This window comes from Cebus imitator, unplaced genomic scaffold, assembly GCF_001604975.1.
Source record: "Cebus imitator isolate Cc_AM_T3 unplaced genomic scaffold, Cebus_imitator-1.0 Scaffold2, whole genome shotgun sequence".
Classification (NCBI taxonomy): Eukaryota; Metazoa; Chordata; class Mammalia; order Primates; family Cebidae; genus Cebus; species Cebus imitator.
In genome coordinates, this window is record NW_016107317.1 from 3,862,529 (window position 1) to 3,887,533 (window position 25,005).

Here is a 25,005-nt window from a genome sequence, read left to right on the forward strand (position 1 = left end):
GGCCCGTAGTTGATTTGGCCTTCAGTGGCATCACGCCTTATGGGTATTTCTTAATCAGCGCTTGCAAAGGTGAGCAAGGCCTCTGATCCTCGTCCCCAATGGCTGGGACTGGGCTGAAAGGGATTGGGACCCGCAAGCTCCAGTACTGAAGCGCGGGGTGAGGGTGGGGGGGCGGGGAGAGAACGCTGTTAACCTCTGAAGTGAGGGCCAACACTGGAGGTCCGGTGGAGAAAGCAGTGTGTTGGAGAATCCGCAACTGGAGCTAAGAGGCCTCTGGACGCTTTTGTAGAGACTATTACCTCCAACTAAGATCTCTCTCCTTGTTTTCTTTTTATTGCTATTTTTGGAGGAGCTGGACAGCACTTGTCTAGACTCTCGGGACAACGTTGTAAATAGCTTTCAAGGATTTGGAAAGGAGAAATTAGGCCAGGCCGTGCAATACCTTATGAAGATGTTCGCTCTTGTCTCACTGGATATTCCTTTGTGGCATTAGCCTCATTTTCAAATGGGAAACTGAGATTTAGGTTAAGATGTTTGTCCAAATTAAGACTCAAGTCTAGATTGTTTTGACGCAGATCAGTATTCCCACCGAATTACAGATGCTTTTCAGAGAGAATGATCTGTTCAGCTCTTCAGTTAATTTATTTCTGGACATTCCTTAGTGACTTCAGTGGGCGGTTAAATAGCTGAAATAATTTTTCCACTTTGTCATTGAACATCATTGTATATTTACATTTGAATCTTAGACTTTAATCTGAACTTTAAATCACATGTTTTAAAAAATATTTTCTAGATGGTAAACCTATGCTACGCCAGGGAGATACAGGAGACTGGATTGGAACATTTTTGGGTCATAAAGGTGCTGTTTGGGGTGCAACACTGAATAAGGATGCCACCAAAGCAGCTACAGCAGCTGCAGATTTCACAGCGTAAGTGTAGCCAAGATGGCTAACGTTGGTGTTCTCTGTAGATTGTGTCCAGAAATAATGAAAAACTTCAACCTCAGATATTCATAAAATTCTGAATCACTGGCTGCCATGTGGAATGCCAGATGTTTGAGCTCACCAAAATTCCATTGTGGTCCTGTGTGCTTCTTTGTTTTCAGTGGTTCTCAAAATTTTCAGAGGCTTAAATGACTTATTCCTTATGTTTTGATTAAGACTCAGGAATCTGCGTTAACAAACACTCCAGATAATGATTGTTGATCTCCTTTATGAATGCTGCTCTGTATGTACTCCTTAGTGATATTATCCTACATGGATGGCCTTAGGTTTTTATTTCAATCCCAGTTTTTGTTAACTGGCTTTAGGCTTTTTGACACTCATCGTGTCAAACAAACAAAAAACTCAACTTCTCTTCATTTCCTAAGTTTTGAAAGGTTGAAATGTAAAGCATTCTTGATTTTCCCTTACATCTAGATTATCATCATTTTTTGAGTTTTCCAGTGGGATGTCTCTTGATTACAGTGTTCCTCCATGTAGTATCTGCTGCCTTAGTTCAGGATCATTTTTAACTTTCTTCCAGTAGTTTCTTTTCCTCCTTTTCGTATTCCATATTGCTGTCAGTTGTTTCCCTAAAAACATATTTGATCATGTCACTTCTCTACCTAATGATTTTCCTGTCTTCCCTTTGCAATTTTAGTATTTCATGACCTTTGGTATACATTAGAATACTAGGAGAGCTTTTCAAATATTCAAATGTATGTGTCCCAGAAATTCGTATTAAAAATTTTTTTTTGGCTTTTTACTATATGTGTGTGTGTGTGTGTGTGTGTGTGTGTGTGTGTATGTGTGTATGTGTGTGTATTTATACTTTTTGCTACATGCAAAAATATTTTGTAATACTTTTTACTGTACAGACACTAGCTGTGTTTCCCAGGCTGTCTTAAAACTCTTGGCCTCCATGCCTCAGCCTCTCAAAGAGCTGGGATTACAGGGGTGAACTACCATGCCTGGCACAGAAGTTCTGGTTTGATTAGGCTGAGGATGGAGTACTGAATACTGATCATTGGTGGTTTTTTTTCTTTCTTTTCTTTCCTATGTGCAGCCTTAGAATCGCTGACCTGAAGGACACACTTCAGTTGTTGACACTTTACAGTTTGCTTCATCCTAGTTCATCAGCATCATCTTCTGGCCCTGCACACCACAAACCCTGCAATCTAATTATACTAAACTTATTGTTGCCAGAATATACCTTACCTGTTCTGACTTTTGACTGTTAATTATGTTATTAAACTGACTTGCAGTGGCCCTCTTTGCCTTTTTTGGGAATGTATCATATTTTATAAATCTTGTTATCTCCAGTTCCTACTTGGTATTTGTAACTTAGGAATTTGACACTTCATTGTTTAAACTGATGAAGGTAATATCAAGAACTGTTGTACATACACAGGTTTATTAGACTTAAGAGGCTAGAGAGTGCAAGTATTATTGATTATTTATTTATCTATTTATTTTTGAGCAAGAGTCTCGCTCTGTGCCCAGGCTGAAGTGCAGTGGTGTGATCTCAGCTCACTGCAATCTCTGCCTCCCAGGTTTCAAGTGATTCTCCCGCCTCAGCCTCCTAAGTAGCTGAGACTACAGGTGCCTGCCACCACATGTGGCTAGTTTTTGTATTGTCAATAGAGACGGGATTTTGCTGTGTTGACCAGGCTGGTCTCGAACTCCTGACCTAAAGTGATCTGCCTGTCTTGACCTCCCAAAGTGCTGGGATTACGGGTATGAGAGCCATCGTTCCTGGCCTTTATTTATTTATTTTTTTAACAGAATCTCACACTAAGGAGTAATTGTAAATGTGCTACCTCCTTCATTTTAGGTAAATTAAACATACCAGTTGTAGAATGAAAAAAATCAAGGTAGATTGATTTTGGTGGTGGATACAGACTGTATGCTCTTCTTTGTTGAAACAGCATTGTTTTTATGCTTTCTTAACATTTCAAGTCTCAATGTCTGTGTTTACAAGTGGTATTAAGAGCATGAAGGTTAGAGCCAGATGACTTGTATTTGAATTGGTGGCCTCAGACACTTTATTTAACCTTTCTTTTTCTTTCATGGTACCTACCTCATTGGTTGGTTATGAATATTAAATAATATGTTTCAGATACTTAGAACATTGCCTGAAGTCTATTAAGTCTATGAAAGTGTTACATATGTAAAGTAACAATGATAGCTACCACTAAACTATTACCACCCACACTTGATCAAAATCATATATTATTTTGAAACTAATATGGCTAAAGCCTTGAAACATTTGGCTTCATATAAGGAAGGTTGAGTGGATTTAAATGTTAAGAAAGAAGATTTTCGTGATTTTTTTTTTTTTCTTCTCAGTTAAGGCTTTAGGTGCTGTGTTAGAGTGGAAAATAATAACAAACATTGGCGCTAGGGGGGCATGCATTCATGTGCTTAACTATGCTGTGTATTTCCAGTTTGATCATCATAGGATTTTTTGTTTGTTTTTTTGAAACAGGGTCTTAGGTGCCTAGGCTGGAGTGCAATGGCGTGATCATAGCTCACTGCAGCCTCTATCTCCCAGTCTCAAGCAGTCCTCCAACCTCAGCCTCCTGAGTAGTGACCACAGGCATGTACTACTGTGCTTGGCTAATCTTTGTATTTTTTGTAGAGACAGGGCTTTGCCATGTTGTCCAGGTTGGTGTTGAACACCTGGGCTCAAGCGATCTGCCCACCATGGCAGGATGTTTCTTAAACCTCGATTTTCTGTAAAATGGGACTAAGACCCATGAGATTATTGGAGAAACAGAGAGATCTTTCTCCACCATATATCCCTGAAGTCCAATATGATCTTTGTCACATAGTAGGTACTCAGTAAATGCTAGTTGAGATTTATTCCTCATTTCCTCTATGTCTTGTCTATGGGGTATAAAAATGTGTTTTCATGTGTGTGTGTGTGTGTGTGTGTGTGTGTGTGTGTGTGTATTCCAAATGCCAGTTGAGATTTATCCTTCATTTGTGGTATGTTGTGTGTATGTGTAGTGTGCATGTGTGTCTGTGGGAATGTGTTTTCGTGTGTGTGTGTGTGTGTGTGTGTGTGTGTGTGTGTGTGTGTGTGACTCCCAAGAAGTTCCTCCCACAGCCTACCTGAGTAGTCATAGTTGGTACAAAGCATTTCTAGAAACATCTTTTTTTTCCTTCACTCTTAAATTTCTTGGAAAACTCATTTATGTTGTGGTTATCTAGAAGTGGATTTTGGTCCTGTTTCTTGGGGAGAAATTCAGCAGAATAGGCCTGTGGACTATTGTAGCATGTTATCTTAAGAATTTGGGCAATTGAGCCCGGTGTTGAGTACAGTGTCCCCAAAACACCATCTTCTTTGTATGTTTGGGAAGAGTGCCAAAATAAAGACAGTTCTGTGCTGTGCTGCCAAGAGTGCTTAAGTAGATCTGCGGTTGGGCCCAGGGGTTTATAAGTAATCAAAGTATATCACTCTTTCTTGTAAAGCCAATAGAAATGTCTAATTTTAATTTTAATAAGGTTTTTGACAAATCAAAAATGGTATCTCCTAGATGACTTGGTCAACATGTTAAGGTAGAGGTTGCAGTAAGCCAGGATCACACCATTGCACTCCAGCCTGGGTGAAAAGAACGAAACTCTGTCAAAAATAAAAAATAGTACAATAAGACATAATAAGTTGTCATTAGTTTAAAATAATGGATTATAAGACAGTATTTGCAAACCTCATGGTAACCTCAAAGCAAAAAACATACGATAGAGCTGGGCATGGTGGCTCATGCCTGTAATTCCAGCACTTTGGGAGACCGAGCTGGGAGGATCACTTGAGCCCAGAAAAAAAAAAGAAAAAATGTTAAGGTAGTTAGGCAATTTTTTAAAAATCTTAAATGGGTTTAAATAAGCAAGTTAAGCAGCTCCTATTATGAGACTTATGGTAAGTTCATTCTGAGGATACAAAAAGTTAATCAGACAAGATTATGTGCAAGAAACTGGGGCTGTAAGAGGTATCAGTAGTTTGAGGAGATGACAAGTACTTCATGAGATGTGAAGAAAATAAGTGTTGGAGGGTTAGCTGCTGAAAGGACATTGTTAATGGTGCTTTACTGTCTTGATTTGAGGTCTGCTGCCAACTAATACATATCAGTTTCTTTCCTGGAGATTGAATAATACATTAGTAAATATTTAGGTTAGATGCATTTTAGGACTCTTAACTGTGAATAATGGAAATATGTCAGAGTTAGTACATGCCCTATTAGAAAATATCATGCCTCTATTTTAGTACTAAAATAAATCCTGTTTCTAAATAGGAGACATCCTGTTTCTAAATAGGAGGAAAAACTACAGACACGTTACTTCTTGTTAATATTACTACTTTGGTCACTCCAACTCTGTCCTCACCAGTGAATAGACACAGTCTAAGCAGATCTTAAGATTTTAGAGCTGGCATGATGGCATTAGACTGTAGCTACTTAGGTGACAGAGGTAGAAGGATCTTGAGACCAGGAGTTCAAATGTAGCTTGGGCAATATAGCAAGACTCTGTCTCTAAAAAAAGAGGTTTTAAGCTTACGGAAGATTACTTAATATGCTTGAAATTAGCATATATAAAGATATTGCCCAGATTTCTTTTGAGACTTGTGAATAACTAAAATAGTAATTTTAGATACATTTGTTGTTTTCTTCACTTTTGATGCCTCTGTCATTCTAATACTTGTGAACTCTTAACACAACCATGAAGTGCATTTCCCTGTGATTAAGGATATATGTAAACAAAACACAAGGCAAAATTAAGCACAGTAATAAGTGTAAGTGGAGTTCTGTGGCAGAACAGAAAGGAATGGTTAATTACTGGAGTTGAGAATAAATAGGTTTAAAGAAAAGATAGCATTTGAAATGAGCCCTGAGAGTGAGTAGAACTTTAATAGCTAAGAATGTAAAATACAGACTTAAGAGAACAATATGAATAAGAACATAGGAGCCTAGAAGAAAATACATAAGTTATTTGAAGAATAGTTTATAATTTGATGTGGCTAGATTCAGAGAAACAATACAAAATGAGGTTGTGGGGGCAGAGAGTTGTATTGGAATGAGAGAGAGAGGAGCAGGTTTCCTGTGCAAAGAGAAATGAATACTGGGGAGTTTACTAGCAAAATTACTTATAGTTGTCATTATTTCTTTTAAAACGTATTTATTCAGCCACTCATGTGACCCACATTATTATAATAGTGCAAGCTTTGGTAGTGTATCATCAGAATTCCTGTTAGATGGTCTCGTATTTATTAACCACATTACACATGCTATTAATGCTTATCTGGATTTTCCCTTCTTTTCCTCCTGATACATTTCTCTTTGCTTCTTCAGATGGCTAGCTCTGTTACATAGATTTTCTGGACAATATCTAAGTGCTTTTTTTTTTTTAGTTTTTATAGCCATATATATTTGTCTTTTAATTATATTTCTTAACTGTGTTATTTAATGCATGTTTTTCTCCTCAGCTAAAGCTCTGCTAGGGCAGGAACCTACTGCGGGATGTTTTTTGTCTCCCATTTGTGCCTTAGCACTAAGTTTAGAATGATACATCTTTAATATACTTTATTATGTATTTATTAGGTAGACAAAGGAAAAGATATTTCTTGCTTTTCTCTGCTTTTTTTCCGCCTCTACCATTTTATTTCCCACTGTGTTCCTAAAAATAAATACCAATTGCATTCAAGTGGAAATCTCTGTGGAACACAGCTTCTTTACTCTTAGCAATTCTTTTCCCTGTCTGCAAAGTTTTCTTGTTGATTTTTCACTGACCTGTTCTGATCTAAAATCAACTTTTTTTTCCCCTTATTTAAGCTTTTTTATTTGGGGGAACCCTTTTAGAGTAATTTTGTAAAGCATTTTTCAACTATTATGTGTCTGGAATATACACACATACATGTATGTATACCTACAACCACCAGGTATTTTGAGGCGGGGTGGGTCAGAAAAAACGAATGTAAAGATTAAAATTATCTTACAGCATTTAATCAAAGGCTGATACTTTGGGGGAAGTTAACTATACTACAGTATGAAAATTTAAGTCAGCTTTGAAGAAAAGATGAGGTGGGAATTGTCTCTCCACTATCTTAATTTAAAATTTTACTTAACCTGTACAAAGGGTTTTCATTCCCCTGTAAAATTTTTAATGATTTCTGTTTATTTTTTATTTTTTGTTGTGCATTTGAGTGGAAATAGAGAGAAAATTGGCATGGTGAAACTAAAAATTGTTTAAAATATATTTATTACATGCTTGCTAAAGGGATATTATGGCTATCAGCTAAAATAAAAGTAGGATGGGTTGGTTCATGAATCTTACTTAAATTGTTAATATCTTTTCTACTGTCAAAGAAAATTAGATTAGTTATAAAGTCTTTACAGAGAAATTTCTTTTCCCTTAAGCTTGTTTAAATATTTTATCAAATGAAGTCTGTGAGGGATATTAGAGTTAAAGGAGGTTTATAATATATTTATGTAACATTTCATATATCTAACTTATTTGGTACTCATCAATATTATAATTGTATTTATACTTTTAATGTATTAATATTGTGTAAGATTTATCCTACTAATTTTCCTTTTTTACTTTTAGCAAAGTGTGGGATGCTGTCTCAGGAGATGAATTGATGACTCTGGCTCATAAACACATTGTCAAGACTGTTGATTTCACACAGGTACCAGAAAATGAAATTTATTTTAGCGAGTTAAGTTCCTATTATACAATGTGATAATGCTTTTATATTTGATTGGTGTGTATATTTGATTTATACATTTTGTGTGGAATATTTGTTATTTCTTGGTTCATATTTGATTTGATTGTATATGAAGTTCTATGAATTTGTTTCGTGGTTAATCCTGTCAAGCTTTTAAGATAACGGTGGAACAAGTACCAGTCCTTCAACAATAGCAAAAAACATCTGAAAAGCTCAGTAACCTTTCCCAACTACTTATAGAAGGGAGAAGATAAATATGAAGTAATCACAAAAGGGCCTCTCAGGAGGGAGAAGAGTAGGATCGGGCAGAATGAAATAATTCACCTATATGTCGTGTAGTGTGACACTTTTGGTCTGGAAAGCTTAAAAGGCTTGGCAGTTACAAGAAGGGCAGCTGTTCCACCGCTTCTTTCAGAAGTAATTGGCTATGTCCTGCATCTCTTTGTAATCTCTGTGAGCTAGATTTTGATTTTATTTGGTGTTGAAGAAGTTTGAAAGAGAAATAACTATTGAAATGGTTACTCTCTTAACGTTTTACTTTGTGTTTTCAGGATAGTAATTATTTGTTAACCGGGGGACAGGATAAACTGTTACGCATCTATGACTTAAACAAACCTGAAGCAGGTAAGCATAATTTATGCATCACCTTGTAGTTTTATTTCCTTTTAATTTAAATAACTGATTAAAGGATTTCATGCTCAGTACTCAAATTTGAAAAATATAATCAGAAAGAAGAAAATTAAAACATAATTCATCAGTTTTTGGTTTATAAACTTTGTCTTTTTTTTCCCTGCACAGTTTTTAAAAAATGAGTTCGCTACGTTGCTCTTGTATAACCTTCTTCCAAATTGAAAATTTACTGTGGCGAATTTTTACCATTAAGTTTTAAAACAGTGCAGAACAGTGTTACTATTTCTTGGTACAAAAGAGTGGTTACTTATATAGAGAGTGGTGATGGTGAGAATTCTCAGTTGTACACATATTGCCTAGATTTTTGAAGCATGTAAATATATTAGCTATTCAAAAGAATTTTTAAAAATCTGCAATGACAGTTTTTTTCACGTCACTAAATAGTCTATGAGCTATTTGTAAGGACTTTCTGGTTTTCCATCCTGTGGATATATCATCGGTGAATTAACTAGTTTCCTGTTTTGGCCTGTTTGGGCTATTTACAAATTTTAAATTTAAAAGCAGTATTTTTGCTAAATATCCTTGTAGTTGCAAATATTTTCACAATGATTTCTTTATGATAATTAAGCAAAAGTAGAATTGGTGGGACAAAGAGGAGTAGAATTGTTGGAACGTGGCTGGGCACAGTGGCTCACGCCTGTAATCCCAGCACTTCGGTAGGCCGAGGCTAGCAGATCACCTGCGGTCAGGAGTTTGATACCAGCCTGGCCAACATGGTGAAACCCCGTCTCTACTAAAAGTACAAAAAAATTAGCTGGGCATGATGGTGGGCACCTGTAATTCCCAGCTACCTGGTAGGCTGAGGCAGGAGCATACTTTGAACCTGGGAGGCAGAGGTTGCAGTGAACTGAGATCATGACATTGTACTCCAGGCTAGGGTACAAGAGCGAAACTCCTCAAAAAAAAAAATGAATTGTTGGAAGCCATTGATAGATACTACCTAAATGTCTCCAACAAAGTATAAGTGTATATATATGTATCTATACCCAACATGTTTTAGTAAACACTGGTAACTAACTTTATCTTTGTTAATTTAGTAGAAGAAAATAATTCTGTGGTATCAATATGAATATTCATGTGATTAAAATGATGTTGAATACCATTTTAATGTACTTCCTTCTTTATGAAATAACTGCCTGTCTATACCGTTTGCCTATTTATCTCTTGTGTTATTCATGTTTTTCTTACTGGTTTTTAAAGTTTCTTTATTGAATTCTAATTTATCATTTGCTTTTAAATTTTGTTAAGGTGGTTTTATGGTATATACGTTTTAAAAATTTTGATGATGAAATCGTTTATGCATTCTCTGATTTTACAGAAACATGGGTATCTTCCCCTGTCCACATATTCACCTTTATTTTATAATATTTTAATCATTTCCCTCACCATATATATACTTAGGTATCAAAACATGGCAGTCATAATTTTGTTTTATTATATATTTGGTATCTTTCAAATTTGATTATGTGGGCATTTATGTAATCATAAATCTATAAAATTTAAGAGAATCAGAACTGCATTGAAAAGTAAGCAGTTATTCTGTTGAGATACCTTCCATTTCTGAGAGCTTTTAAAAATATTTTACATTTTTAAAATATCTTATTTTAACTAAGTGTTAGGGTAGTTTGTTATGAAAACATTTTTAAGATGAGGAAACAAACTGCATTTACAGATTTTTTAAATTCTCCATTGTATGTAGGAGTTTTTTCTCCTTTCTTTTTTGATAAATGTATGCCAAAACATAGCAAAATACTCTGACCTCATTTAATCTGTGAACTCATTCAACAAAGTAAGGTGGTTCAGGGATTGGGTGGACATTTTTCATCTCTTTACCTTTCCCAAAGCTGCTTTTTGAAAGTTACGCTTTCACTGCTTTCACTGTTCTAGTAGCAGAAATGATAGCAACTTCCTGAGGTTTTACTGTGTATCAGGCATCTGTTAAGCACTCTTCTCATTTGTAACCATTGTTATTTCATTTTAGAGAAAGGAAATATAGTTAAAAAGTTAAGTAACATGCCCAAAGGTGAAAATAGTATTGAATGGCATTGCCTCCACTGTTTGCTTTAGTTCCCAGAGGCAGCAGTGAAGGTTTTTTGAAGTCCTTTGAAAGGATAATTTACAGATTCAAGCTCCCATCCTTTTTTTTTATGCTTTCCTCACAGTGTAGAAACATTTTCTTTGCTGTCCTGCTTTCTATTTCCCTTTTCCTTCCAACCCTTATTTCCTGTTAGTTACTACCAATAGCTGCTTGAATGAAGGTCCCAGAGTTAGCATTAGTGCTAAAATCAGTTTAAACTGTCTTGTTCCTGGGTCCATGTTCTTATTAAATTATGCCACATTAATTATTCTTTTATTTCATGGCAATAGAATATGCTTTTGACTATTATCAGTTGTGCAGTAAATTAGCCTAGAGGGAGTGAGTCCTGCATTCACTCAGCTACATGTTGCAAGTGTGGTAGTTCCTTTGGTCTCTGTCATGCAGGTAAGTTTATGTTCCAATATAGAAAAACTAAGTGTATTCTGTATAAACATGAAGTTTGAATTGGGCTGGGCTTTGAAAAGTTGCAGCATAATTTAAAATGTGTGTTTAAAAAATATATAATTGTTCCAATTTTGTTCAGTTTAAAAAATCACATATTAACAAATGTGTACTTTAAATTGTTTTATCTCAAGAACCTAAGGAAATTAGTGGTCACACTTCTGGTATAAAAAAAGCTCTGTGGTGCAGTGAAGATAAACAGATTCTTTCTGCTGATGACAAAACTGTTCGGTAAGTAATTTTTCTTTAATAGTTTACAATTTGAGGCCGGGCATGGTGGCTCATGCCTGTAATCCCAGCACTTTGGGAGGCAAGGCAGATGGATCATTTGAGTTAAGGGATACAAGACCGCCTGTCCAATATGGCAAAGCACTGTCTCTACGAAAATTACAAAACTTAGCCAGGCGTGGTGGCATACAACTGTAATTCCAGCTATTCGGGAGGTGGAGGCAGGAGAATCACTTGAACCTGGGAGGCGAAGATTTTAGTGAGCTGAGATTGCAACATTGCACTCTAACCAGGGTGACAGACAAAAAAAAATAAAAAAAAAAAAAAAAAAAATTACAATTTGAAAATTATTTTTCCTTTGATTATATTTTAAATATATTTAATAACTACTATGTGGGGAAAACGGTGTGAACATTAAAATTTAATTTGTGCACAGGCCACATTTATCTGGAGCTGTTCATTTACTATTTTAGGTTGAGTATCCCTAACCTGAAAATCTGAAATTTGTAATGATCTGAAATCTGAGACTTTAAGTGCCTACTTGATGCTTAAAGAAATGCTCGTTGGAGCATTTTGAATTTCCAGTTTTCAGGTTAGGGATTCTCAATCACTAAGTGTCAATGCAGATATTCCAAAATCTGAAAAAGTTTGAAATCCAACCTCTTTCTGGTCCCAAGTATTTTCAATAAGGGATACTCACTTTGTATATACTGACAGCAAAATTCAGAAGAAAACTAAAATTACTGATACCTTTTTAAGCAGGTGTTCTTAACCGGGGTCTTTGGATAGGCTGACTAAAGGGAGGGTCCATGAAACCTCTGAAATTCCTTACAAAATTTTGTGTGCTGGTACCTGATATATATTTCTTTGGAAAGATGTGTAGCTCTCATTAGATTCACAAAAGCAGAGTATAAGAAACACTATTTATAGCAATACTGAAATGGACTAGATTAGAACTTGTCTTAAAAAATGTAGTTTTGCCACATTGGGAAGTGTATTTAGGTATTAAAGTTGATTTTACTTACAAGCTACCATGTGTAATTTGACATTGTATACAGAAACCCAGAATTTCTTTTTATTATCTGTAGTTTGTGACTTGGGATGAATGTTGTTTTTCTGTAATTGTGATTATTCTTTCATTGGCTAATCTGTAGATGTAATTAGGATTTATAAATTTTTTTCTTACATGACTAAACATCATATTTTTATCTTTATTTTGCAGACTTTGGGATCATGCTACTATGACAGAAGTGAAATCTCTAAATTTTAATATGTCTGTTAGTAGTATGGAATACATTCCCGAGGGAGAGATTTTGGTTATAACTTATGGACGATCTATTGCTTTTCATAGTGCAGTAAGGTATGTCCAAGAATACTTCTCATTTTCTTTTTTAGGTAACAAAGGTCCATTAGGCAACTTAAAAATCGAAAGGTATTTGCTTTTTTTTAAAAGTAAAGAGGAAGGCCGGGCACGGTGGCGCATGCCTGTAATCCCATCACTTTGGGAGGCCCAGGTGGGTGGATCACGAGGTCAGGAGATCGAGACCATCCTGGCCAACATGGTGAAACCCCATCTTTAAAAAAAAAAAAAAGGAAGTAAAGAGGCCAGGTGTGGTGGCTTATGCCTATAATTGCAGCACTTTAGGAGGCTAAGGTGGGAGGATGGCTTGAGACCAGCCTGAACAACACAGTGAGACCCCCATCTCTAATAAAATTAGCTGGGTGTGGTGGCAGACGCCTGTAGTCCAGCTGCTCCAGAGGCTGAGATGGGAGAATTGCTTGAGGCTGGGAGGTTGAGGCTACGGTGTGCTGTGATCTTGACACTGCCCTCCAGCCTTGGTGACAGAGCAAGACCTCCTCTGAAGAAAAGGAAAAAAAAAAAAAACAAAAAAACAAACAAACTACTGGATTGGTGCTGTAATTGATGTTTTTTACTATATAAAACCAGTGTGGGCTGAGGCGTGGTATCTCACGCCTATAATCCCAGCACCCTGGGAGGCTGAGGTAATCAGATCTCTTGAGGTCAAGGGTCGGAGACCAGCCTGACCAACATGGTGAAACCCTGTCTCTAAAATAAAAATACGAAAAGAAAAAAAATTAGCTGGGTGGGTGTTAGGCACCTGTAATCCCAGCTACTTGGAAGGCTTAGGCAGGAGAATTGCTTAAGCCCAGGAGGTGGAGGTTGCAGTGAGCTGAGATCGTGCCATTACACTCCAGCCTGGGTGACAGAGTGAGACTCTGTCTCAAAAAACAAAACAGTGTGATCTGGATTCCACTATTTATTTTTACCTTAAAATTTTAGAGAAGGAATAATCTTATTTCCATTCCTATGTGCAGACTTAATTATTTTTTTAAAGAGATTCAAGTTTTGCAACTTTAAATGTAGTAAATACTCTTGTAGAAAGACTGGATGATATAACATAATTGAAAAAAAGTACTCAATATTATAACCATAGGTGCAAGAATGTTAATGGTAGCTATATTTTCTGCTAGTCTTTTTTTTCTATGTTGTGTTTGTGGGTATACAGTATTTGTGTTTTTTTCTTTAATTACTAGGACCATAATGAATGTCATTTTGATTTTTTAATTTAAAAATATTGTTAGCTATTTAAAACTTCTTAGAAAACATTTTTAGTTGATACACTATATTGCATTATAGGTTGTATTAAATTATGGGTTAGTTTCCCTATTTTAGCATTGCGGTGAATGCTCTGGTACATCTCTGAGTGTTTCTTTACACGAGATAGGATCCTGTAAGTAGAATTATCAGTTCAAAGGGTAAAAATGGGTTTAAAGTTCTTAGTTACACATGACACTTAATTGATTTCCATAAAGATTATACCACATTACACTTTGATTGGTATTTGACCAGTGTCTTAACCATGTGTTTAAAGGGCTACTTACAGAGTTAAACTTCACTAAACTGGGAGAAGGAAAGAAAAGGCAGTAAAATTGGAGGAGAGCAATTAAGAATGTCATGGAGTTTGTACACATACAGTGATCTGATAATAGTAGAATACTATTGCCTGGAGCTGTCAATTGGTATATTAATGCTGCTCATTCACTTCTGCAGTTAGACAAATCCCATGTTGGTGGCAAAAGTTTTCTGGCCCATTGAATATTCTAGCATTTGAGCCAGACGTTGTTATGTAGTGATCCTGCATAAGTCATGACTAACTTCAATTATCATGCTTTAAAGTGTATGATGATCGGAAACATTTAGGAGCTGGGATACTATAATGTTTTGTATTGGAGGCCTTTCGTGAGTTTTAGGGTTAAACTGAAAAAGACCTAATGTCCAGACTGTAATTAATTTTAAGATGAAGCTATTATTATGCGTTGATTTTTATTATGTAACTAGAGCCCAAATTTTGTTCGTTTTTAACTGCCTTATAGTAAAAACTTTTTAGCAGTTTATATTTTATGACATTGAAAGTTTATCTTGCTGAAGAGCTTAAACCCTAAGCAGTTGATAATATATAATCGTTTATATTAATTCATTATCTACTGTGAAAACTTTTTCTATTACAAAGATAATATGTACTTGTAGAAAAATGAAACAATATAGGTGAAATTTATTTAAAAGCAAAAATCCCAATGTATTATTCATACTGTTTTAATTAGCCAGCACTCATTTCCAAGCAGACATTCACTGTATAAACTGGATATCTCTCTATCAAAATGTCTTTGTATTCCTGAGATGAGCTCCACTTGGGCATAGTATATATCTGAATTTTTGTTTTGCTAATAGAGCTTTTTTACATCAGTGTTTATGTTTGAGTAAATGTATATTTAATTGTTCCTTGGATTTCAGAATTTAAGAACTGTTTAAATAACTCATTAATTTCTTGTATTATTTATACAATATTCAAGATTTGTAAATACTACTTAATTTTTTTTTTCAGTTTGGACCCAATTAAATCCTTTGAAGCTCCTGCAACCATCAATTCTGCCTCTCTTCATCCTGAGAAAGAATTTCTTGTTGCAGGTGGTGAAGATTTTAAACTTTATAAGTATGATTATAATAGTGGAGAAGAATTAGGTGAGTTGTTTTCTTTGTCCTCCCGTACAGTGATGTGATTACCTTTATCACATGTTAAGTTCCAGTAATTAACACCTCATTTATATAACATGCTGAAAGCCAGTTTTTCAGCTAACTTAACACCTGGTGCTTGTAAGTGAAAAAGTAAAGGAGTTTTAACCATTTGGGTTAGATGCTTTTATAGATCTGTACACAAAGTATGCAGAAATTTGTCCTTCTAACTGAAGTGCATCATTATGCTGATATTATGCATTATAGTACCATGGTTTTTAGGCTTTATTGGCTGGGAGGGAGGGGGGAATCTTATGTCAAAGTCATATGTTAAACAGATGCAAGGAGATCCATTGTTTCTGAAGTATGTTGTCGGCGTGTAACCCCATCTACTTGGCCCGTCTTCCTTTTGGCCAACTTAGGAATCCCTAAGACTCTATAAAGAACAATGTGTGTGGGAAAAACTACTATAGCATATTGCAGGGATACCTTTAGGAATCTGAATTGGAGAGTTATTTTTCTGTTTTTTATTTATTTTATTCTATTTTGGAGTTCAGTTTTGCTTTCATTTTTATAACAGTCCTTTGTAAGGGGAAAGAAAAGGCCTGTGCATTAGTTTGAAGTTAACATATATTTATCTGATGGACCAGATATTTCACATAGCTACATGTGGTTCTCAGTGTCTACTTTTAGCCTTCCCGGATAGTTTTTGCTTTTAATTTAAAAATATATTTAGCTTTTATAAATATATATTTTTGTCTATAAGCTGTCACTTCTTGTTCTTATCTGTTTCTAGCTGTCCTGCTTTACCACTCAAAGAACTGAGCTTGCTAGAATTATACACAAAGAACAAAAGATAATTTTTTGTGTTTTGTTTCTTGGGGAACATTGATTTGTCTGGGTTGCACAAATGGAACCTTGGTGACGGACCATGTAGAATCTATTTTAATTGCTTATAGTTGAGCTTTTATTACTTGAATACAAGCGACTTATAAATCAGATATTCTTTTCTGTTACTTTTATTTAATGCCAGTTTTCAAAGTTTTAGAATGTTTTGTTTCCGTATTTTATTATTTTTCAAGATGAGAAAACTGAATTATTTGCCTGAGATCTGAAGTCACAGTGAATACCAGACCTGCTCAGCGTTTCTCTTTCCAAAAGCTATGTTTTTCTACTCTTACAACTTTTCTATTCTCTGGTTGGACAGAGATGGGAGACAGAATAGGAACATTGGTCCAGTAAGGAGCTTTGAGAACTGGTTAGGTGATGAGGCATTAGAAATTAAATGAGAAAGGTTCATACATAAAGGTACTACTTGAATATAATATTGCTCCTAATGTGTACATTTTCTCATTAGGTTCCATAGATTAAAATATTTATGGATCAGTGTTGATCCTGTATCTCGCCTTTCTGTGTGACAGTGGACTGTAGATAGCCTGGTAGGAAATTAAGAGGCAAAGTGTGTGAAAGAGCTCCATCTGGTGGCTCTCTAGAGTCATGATAAAAATGGTTTTCTGAGAAATAGGCAGTGTAGGATACGGAAATTGGAGATTGAACTGATAAGCCTTTAGATCTACTTTCTATAGAATTTATAGGGTGTTCATTTGCCTCTTTTTCTCCATTCTTAATGAGACATGAAGCCTCATTTGCTTTTTTAAAGAGACACTCTGCAACTAGAATGTGTGCTAGATTTGGAAAGGAGTAATCTTACAGAGAAATGTTCAGTGATGTACCACTTTTGTGATGAGAAATTATTTTTAATTAAGTAAAGTTTTTAATGTTTGTCCTTAAAAATTTTTCATCTCCCCAATAACACAGACAGTATTTTTTACCATATCAATATTTAACCTAATAGTTAAAATTATCTAATAGCCTTCTTCTTTCTCAGAATCCTACAAGGGACACTTTGGTCCTATTCACTGTGTGAGATTTAGTCCTGATGGAGAACTCTATGCCAGTGGTTCTGAAGATGGAACATTGAGACTATGGCAAACCGTGGTAGGAAAAACATATGGCCTTTGGAAATGTGTGCTTCCTGGTAAGAATTTTTATTCAGAATTATATGATTTTAAAAATGTATGATTTTGTGTCATTTTTCATCATTAATTTTATTTTAGGGTATCTGTCTTCTATAAATTTTAAATTATATATTATGGTTTAAGCAGAGAGAAGCTCAGGATTGTAAATTGACCAGAGAAAGAGTTGTGTTCTTGTGTTTGTTTGAAGTTTTTTGTTGTATGGCTGGGTGAGGTAGCTCATACATGTAATTCCAGCACTTTGGGAGGCCCAGGTGGGTAGAGATCACTTGAGGTTAGGAGTTCAAGTCACTTGAGGCCAGGAGTTCAAGACCAGTCTGCCCAACATGGTGAAACCTTATCTCTACTAAAAATACAAAAATTAGCTGGGCATGGTGGCAACATGCCTGTGATCACAACAACTTGGGAGGCTGAGGCACAACAATCACTTGAACCCAAGAGGCGGAGGTTGCAGTGAGCTGAGATCACGCCACTGCACTCTAGCCTTCGTGACAGAGTCAGACTCGGTCTCAAAAAAAAAAAAAAAAAAAAAAAAAAAACAACGAAATATGATATGTTGTACTATCTAGTCTCTTTCTAAATTTTTTACTGGCACATTTTATGACTGGAATAGATCTAATTCAAAATTTGCTAGAAGGCAATATAAGGAATTTATCAGTAAATGTATCTGATCTCTGAATAGTGTTACTCACCAATAAAAGTAAACACATTTTTAATAAAAACAGATAACTAGTTACTAATCCCTAAGTAGTTACAGTATGAACCCAAAAGTAATTTTTAAGAAAGACATACTACTTTAGAATTACAATTATTTAAAAAAGAGCTATTTCTATTATATTTTATAGCCATTGCTTGGAATAGTTTTATGTTACTCTTCTTGCTTATTGAACACTAGAAATTACTTGTAATAGTGTAATTCATATAATCATCACTGCTTTTCTTTTTACAGAAGAAGATAGTGGTGAGCTGGCAAAGCCAAAGATTGGTTTTCCAGAGACAACAGAAGAGGAGCTAGGTAAATGCTAATGAATTGACTTTTGTAAGAGTCCTGGGGGATTTAAAATTGACTTTGACAGAAGTTTTACTCATTGGCAGAAGAAATTTATTGAATATGAACATATTTAAATAATGGAAAGTTTAAATATTTATACGTACATATATATTTATAAACTAAATATTTAAGTACCTTCTGCATAGTAATAGGCACAGAGATATAGTATGGGCACGACTGATGTGGTTACTCTCTCAGAGCTTAGAGTCTAATTTGGGAGACATGCCAAAACAAACAAATTATTGTAAGGGGAATTTTAAAAAGCTTCCTAGAGGAGTGATATTTAAACTGGGACCTGAGGATGAGCAGGAGTGATTTCGGTAAGGTCATGAGATGGGGTGTTGATAGGGACAGGATGGAAAAGTTTATCGCAGGAAACCTATGTTAACTAAAAGCGCAGAACCAAAAAGGAGCATAGCATATGAGGTACTAAGAGAACTCCGTTCCTTGAGGTTAAAGAGCAAAGGCAAAGTGAAGCTGGAGAAGCTGGATCATTTGAGGGCCTCTTGTTATATCAGGACTTGGGGAGTTTTATACTAAAAGCAATGCGAAACCTTTGATTTTTTAAGAAGAGGAATTTAAAAGATTGCCTTGGGAGTTTGAGACCAGCCTGGCCAACATGGTGAAACCCTGTCTCTACTAAAAATACAAAAATTAGCTGGGTGTGGTGGCAGATGCCTATAATCCCAGCTACTCAGAAGACTGAAGCAGGAGAATAGCTTGAACCTAGGAAGTGGAGGTTGCAGTGAGCTGAGATCGTGCCACTGCTCTCTAGGCTAGGTGACAAAAGAGAGACTCTGTCTTAAAATATATGTATATTGCCTTGGCTGTAGCATGTAGAAAGAACTGGACTGGGAATAAGAGTGAACATAGACAGTTAGGGGGCATTATAGTCCAGATGAGTGATCATGCAGATTGTTTTGTTTTGTTTTTGAGATGGAGTCTCGTTCTGTTGCCCAGGCTAGAGTGCAGTGTTGTAATCTCAGTTTGCTGCAACCTCTGCCGCCCAAGTTCAAGCAATTCCCCTGCCTCAGCCCCCTGAGTAGCTGGGATTTACAGGCACACGCCACCACACCCAGCTCATTTTTGTATTTTTATTAAAGATGGGGTTTCACCATGTTGGTCAGGCTGGTTTTGGACTCCTGACCTAATGACCTGCCCCCTTGGCCTCCCAATGTGCTGGGATTATAGGCATGAGCCACCGTGCCCAGCCAAACATGCAGTTTTTAATAAGGGAATTACAATGAGAACCAAAAATGGTAGATGGAATTGGGAGTCTTTTGTTAGACTTGTTAGAATTGTGAGATTGATGAGTGGGGGTATAATAAGGAAGATTTGAGATTGCTGCTACGAGAAACTGGGTATGATGATTTTTGGGGAGAAGGGGAAGGTGTTTACTACCATTTACCCGATTAGAATTTTCCTTAAATTTTTTTACTGTTAAATTGCCTTCTTGCTAAAATTTAATGTTGATGGTTAACGTTTTGCTTTAAATAGCATTAAATATTTGGATTTGAATCACTAAAAGAGAGGGCCAGATCTTTCAAAGACATGACTTTAATTAAGGGCTTATTAGATAGCTGGAGTCACTGAAAATTTAGGCCAGAAAGGGACCCTTGGAGGTTGAGTTATGGTGTAAGATAGTCTAGCAGATAAAACACATGAACTCTTTCTTCTTTGCCTTTTCAATCCTTTTCAATGACATACGTCTCTAGTTATTAATAGCATGCAAGTTGTTCTCTTCTTCCCCTTGCCATAGTATGCTTCAAAAGCACTTTTTTATTCCTTCTTAAACAGAAATGTAGATTGCTGCTTTTATTAAGTTGACTAATGTGACTTTTTTTTTTTTTTTAACTTGTAGAAGAAATTGCATCAGAGAATTCAGATTGCATCTATTCTTCAACTCCTGACGTTAAGGCCTGAATATCAATCATATGCTGCAGTTAGTATACAACTTACGGACTAAAACGAGCAAGCAGAGAAAAGCATCAGCCTTCCAGAGTTACTCTCTGCTTAATGCAGAAACAGCAGTAAATAATGGGGAAAATGAATTAGCTCCAGTGCTGAAACAACTAACTTGGTGTTACCTGTAAGTGAAAACTCGAGTATCATATGAAGGGAGGTGGTTATCCTCTTGTAGTACAGTGGCCTGTCATCTTTTTAATGAATATATACAAGCCAACATCCAATTTCTATTATCAGTTAGGATTCTTGTAGCTGTTTATGTTATTATGGAGAAGAAAAATATATTGGCTTATTTTTTGACTTTCTTCCTTAAAGCAGAATGCCTTTTTTTTTTTCTTTTTTTTTTTTTTGGCTTTAGTTGTAAAGAAGAGGGAATACATGATAAAGTAACTGGTTTGATTCCTCTTTCATTGTACACTGCTTCTGAACATCTAATTGTTTTTAGTTGTCTAAATAAAATGCCTCTAAAACAAAACAATGTTAAGTTTTTTGGGGGGAAAAACTCCTAATTTGAGTTTTATAAATGGAAATAGCCAGAAAGTTTTTCTGTATCATAACCATAGCAAAAGGTAAGCTGATTAAATAATCTATAGTAACATTATTTTCTAGTACTGAGATTCATTACTTGTACTGAATTTTTGAAATTCTCATGTCCTTTACTAGTGTTTCATTTACTTCCTCTATTCCCAGATTGGATAGAAGAAGTGCTTGGCATGTGTTTTTAAATGATATATTTAAATAATGCATGCTAGTTATGGGGGGAAAAATCAACTGAAATTAGCAGTAAGCAGAATGATCACTTAAAATCCTACCACTCCTCAAAAAACTTAAAATCGAATGATTGTTAATGCACATTAGGGCATCTCTATATGTATATACGGATAGATAGAATGGATTTTATAAAAATGGGATTACTATAGACCTGCAGTGGTTTAAGAAGTATGGAATTTACCTCATTCTTTAAATTTGGGTAGCATTCAGAAAGCCCTTTTATCAGCCTTCTAATAAATTAGATCAGCTGAGTTCAGACTTATAATTATTTATAAGTTATTTATTTATAGAGGGCATATTAGACTAGTAATTTGAAAATACTTGAAATGAATAAATAAAATCTCTGCCAACTTGCTTTTACTCCTGATCAGTCTCTGAGTGACCCTTGATAACTTTTCTTAAAAGCAATACGAATCAACCAAAGAATAAGATTAATTTTTGAGGATTTGTGATAACCAGAAGAAAGCACTGTAGGCTGTGAACAAACTGTGAGGGCCAAGAGAAATTTAGGGGAGCCAACTGGTGATCCACATGGGTTTTCATAGAGTGGTAGTATTTTCATGTCAGCTTGTTACATGCTTGAACCTCTGGTTTGCAGCAGTGTTGTCATTGTATCAGTGGTTGCTCAGACTCTAATTAGAGTCTGATTTACCCTCAATAAAATTTGGTATTTATCAGATTGGAATCATGAAGTTGCCTGTTATTTATGAACCAAGGGAATTTCTACTTAGGTTTCATAAAAGTCTAATGACCCTGTACAGGTACAATTCTTTGTGTATTGGCTTCTCGCTGCTGCTATAACAAGTGACCACAAATTTGTACCTTAAGACAACACAAATTCGTTATCTTATATTTCAGGAGGTCAGAAGTCCACAATAGGTCTTGCCGGGCTTAAATTAAGGTGTCAGCAGAGCTGCAAGCCTTCTGGAGGCTCCACAGGACAATCTGTTTCCTTGCCTTTTCTAGCTTCTAGAAGCCAGCTGCATTCCCTGGCTCACGGTTCCTTCCTCTGTCTTTACATCCAGCAGTTTCCATTTTTTAATCTCTGACTCTTAATGTGACTCTACATCTCCTGCTGCCCTTCTTTTACTTATAAGGAGGTTTGTAATTATATTGTGCCCACCTGGATAATCCAGGATAATCTTCCCATTTCAAGAACTTCAATTTAATCATGTCTGCAGAGTCCCTTTTGCCATATAGAGTGACATATTCACAGATTCTGGGGATTGGAATGTGGACATCTTTGTGGGGGCTATTAGTCATTAGTCTGCTCACCACAAATTGTAATGGTAGAATCCTACAGTAGAATTTAACAAAACTTTCAAGTACATATTTCTAGAGCAGTGGTCACTTTTCTGTTCTCACTAAACCTTCAGCAGCATTCAATAATTGTCCACTTCCTTGTTTTTGATTTTTTTTTTTTTTTTTTAAAGCTTCTATGAAACTATGCTCTTTTTATACCTTACTGACTCCTGTATTTGCCAGTTCCTTTTATTCTTAACCTCAGATCTGGACTGTACTTTCTAGCTCCGTTCTCTCTAAAATATTGTCTGCTGTATGACATTCAGTATCTTCTGATACCTTCTAAATTGTCTATCTGGCCTGCCTTTCTGAGTACAGAGTTTGACAGCATAGTTGAGTGCTCCATCTTAACCTTTTATAAACCTCTGAGACTTACCTATCATTAAGTCTTGATTTTTTAATCAAACCTATTTCTCCCTCAACATTTTCCCATTCCACTAACTGGTACTAACTTATACTTACTTGTTCAAACTAAAAGACATGGAAATCATTTTGGTTCTCTCTCATCCCCATATCTATATGCAAATCCTATGGGCTCTTTCGAAGCTGTGCTTTGCCTCCTCTCCATTGTTACCACCTTCGGCAGGCTACCTTTATTTCTCAGTTTCTTGGTAACCGCTCCCTCTTGCCCCTACTCATTCACCTGGTTCTTGTTCCATCCTCCTCCACACAGTAGGAAAGGTATTGCTTTAGGATTTGAAGAGACCAGATAATTTCCTTAAGATCTGTAATGGCGTCCCATTATGTCAAATTCTTACAGTGAGTTGGCTCTTGATAACTTTTGTGACTTTTTCATATTTCTCTTTGTTGCCCTGCTCTAGCCACAGTGGCCTCATTTCTGTCTTAAGTCCTTTTCACTTGACATTTCTGCTACTTTGTTCATTCTTACCTAAAGGTTTGTGTGGCTGATCCTTTCTTCACATTCAGTCCTCAAGCCGGTCTGTATTCCATCTCTTGTCACTTCTTATTTAGTCTTATTTTATTCAGACTTGTTAACACTATTCGAAGTTAGGTTGTATGTTTTTCACCTTCATTGATACTCTCCCCTTCCCTGGAAGGGTGACTGGTATATTGTGAGTACTCAACAGTTGTTGAAACAAGTTCCTCACCAAATCATGTGAGACCAGGAAGACTATTTTCCAGTTATCTCATATGCAGCAGGCCATCCTCCACTGAAGAGTGGGACATGGCAGGAACCTACTCAAAGCTCTTACCTCTCCAGTGAACCTGTGTATAGCTTTAGCTGGTGTGAGACTCAGTTACCTAGGAAGAATCCAGCTCTCACTTGGTTTCCCATCCATTCATCCTCTGGAGTATCTTCTCTAGGTCCTAATTTCTAGAAGGTCATGGTATCCCAAGTTCCCACCTAATATTACTAATTTACCTTTTTATGAATCAATTGCTTCTCTATTTTAGTGTTATCCAGAGGTTTCTTCCAGGAAGCCAGGATTGAGCGTGGTCATTCAATTCTCTTAAGAATATTTTTCATGTCAGTAAAGTTAAACACATTGTTTTTAATGTTTATAAAATAGCATAGTAAAGATGGACCATAATTTATAACAAATTACAGATTACATCTTTCAGTAGTTGCTCAAATTCCATGGAAGTATTTAGCTGCCTTTTCTTTGAGACCAAGGTTGGGGGGAAATGGATACAGTTTTTCATAAGGGAGCAACAGCAAAATGAGGCATTGAAAAAGACCAATTGAAAATATTTCTTTGCTAGGTACATTGCTTATGCTTTACACCTAGGGGATTAATACCTTAAGAAGCAGTTCCTATTAGGTTACTGTGTGTTACTGTGTATGTCTGTGCTACACTGGGGCGATACCCATCAAAACATTCTTAAAGCAGGACCATTCGCAGATAAGTGGGGTTTAGCTTTTCTTTGGTTATGTATTTAATATACGAATGCTTAATTGCAAGTGTGCCATAGTGTCACTTACTTCGGCTGAGGCGACTTTGTATCAGTAGAGTTCTGGGAGGCATCTAACAAACTTACCTTTGGAAACAAGGCCTAAGTATGCATCTAAATGATAGCTAATGAACGATAATAGTACTTTAATGAGAGAATAGAATGTGGGCAAGTTGAAAGTAATTGATTTTAGTTTAAGGATGAGTATGAAAATGATATAAGTGCCTTATGTTAGGTTTTAATGTTAAAATATGTGCCACCTTTTAATCTCTCCCAGTAATCCAATAAGATAGGTAATTATCTCTGTTACATGTATGGGAAACCTGAATTTCAGAGATGTTTTATTGTCTATCTAATAAGTTTAGCTTCCAAGAGATTAGGGAATAGTATGTGATTATATATTGCCAGGTTTTAAGCAGTCTTCTAGCACTTACAGGCGAATCTCTCTTAGATCCAGTTTCTTTATCTGTACAGGGAGGAAAGAGTTCTCACAGATTTTTTCAGGAAAAATCTTACAAATATGAAAATAATTTATGGAAAGGGCTTAATTCATAGGAAGCACTTAAATAGTAGCTAGTATTATATATTCTATCAGTCATTCCCAAACTTTAAGATTTTGTGGCCAATAGATTTTGAAATGGGGGAGAGGAGATGAAATGGTTGGCTTCTTGCCAACTGAGGCTATTAAAAAAGAAAAAAATAATTATCACCACAATTGTTATAAAAGGACATTTTAAAATTCAAATTGGTAGTTAACAACATAGTTTGAGAA

At 35.8% G+C, this 25,005-nt stretch overlaps 1 protein-coding gene and 1 long non-coding RNA gene across 2 annotated transcripts; both read left to right on the forward strand.

The window, feature by feature from the left end:
• Nucleotides 1-2: 2 nt before the first annotated feature.
• LOC108304470 (serine/threonine kinase receptor associated protein) lies at nt 3-20,721 on the forward strand (the record flags this gene model as incomplete). Its single annotated transcript, XM_017528680.2, has 10 exons — nt 3-69; nt 794-929; nt 7,584-7,665; nt 8,256-8,328; nt 11,068-11,164; nt 12,384-12,521; nt 15,067-15,203; nt 17,083-17,232; nt 18,180-18,245; nt 20,143-20,721. Coding segments are annotated over 10 exons (1,008 nt in total), but the record flags the coding sequence as incomplete, so codon positions are not given.
• On the forward strand, nt 4,033-5,278 carry LOC108304477. Its single transcript, XR_001825273.2, has 2 exons — nt 4,033-4,544; nt 4,827-5,278. It is a non-coding gene; the product is annotated as an uncharacterized LOC108304477 (long non-coding RNA).
• Nucleotides 20,722-25,005: the final 4,284 nt, after the last annotated feature.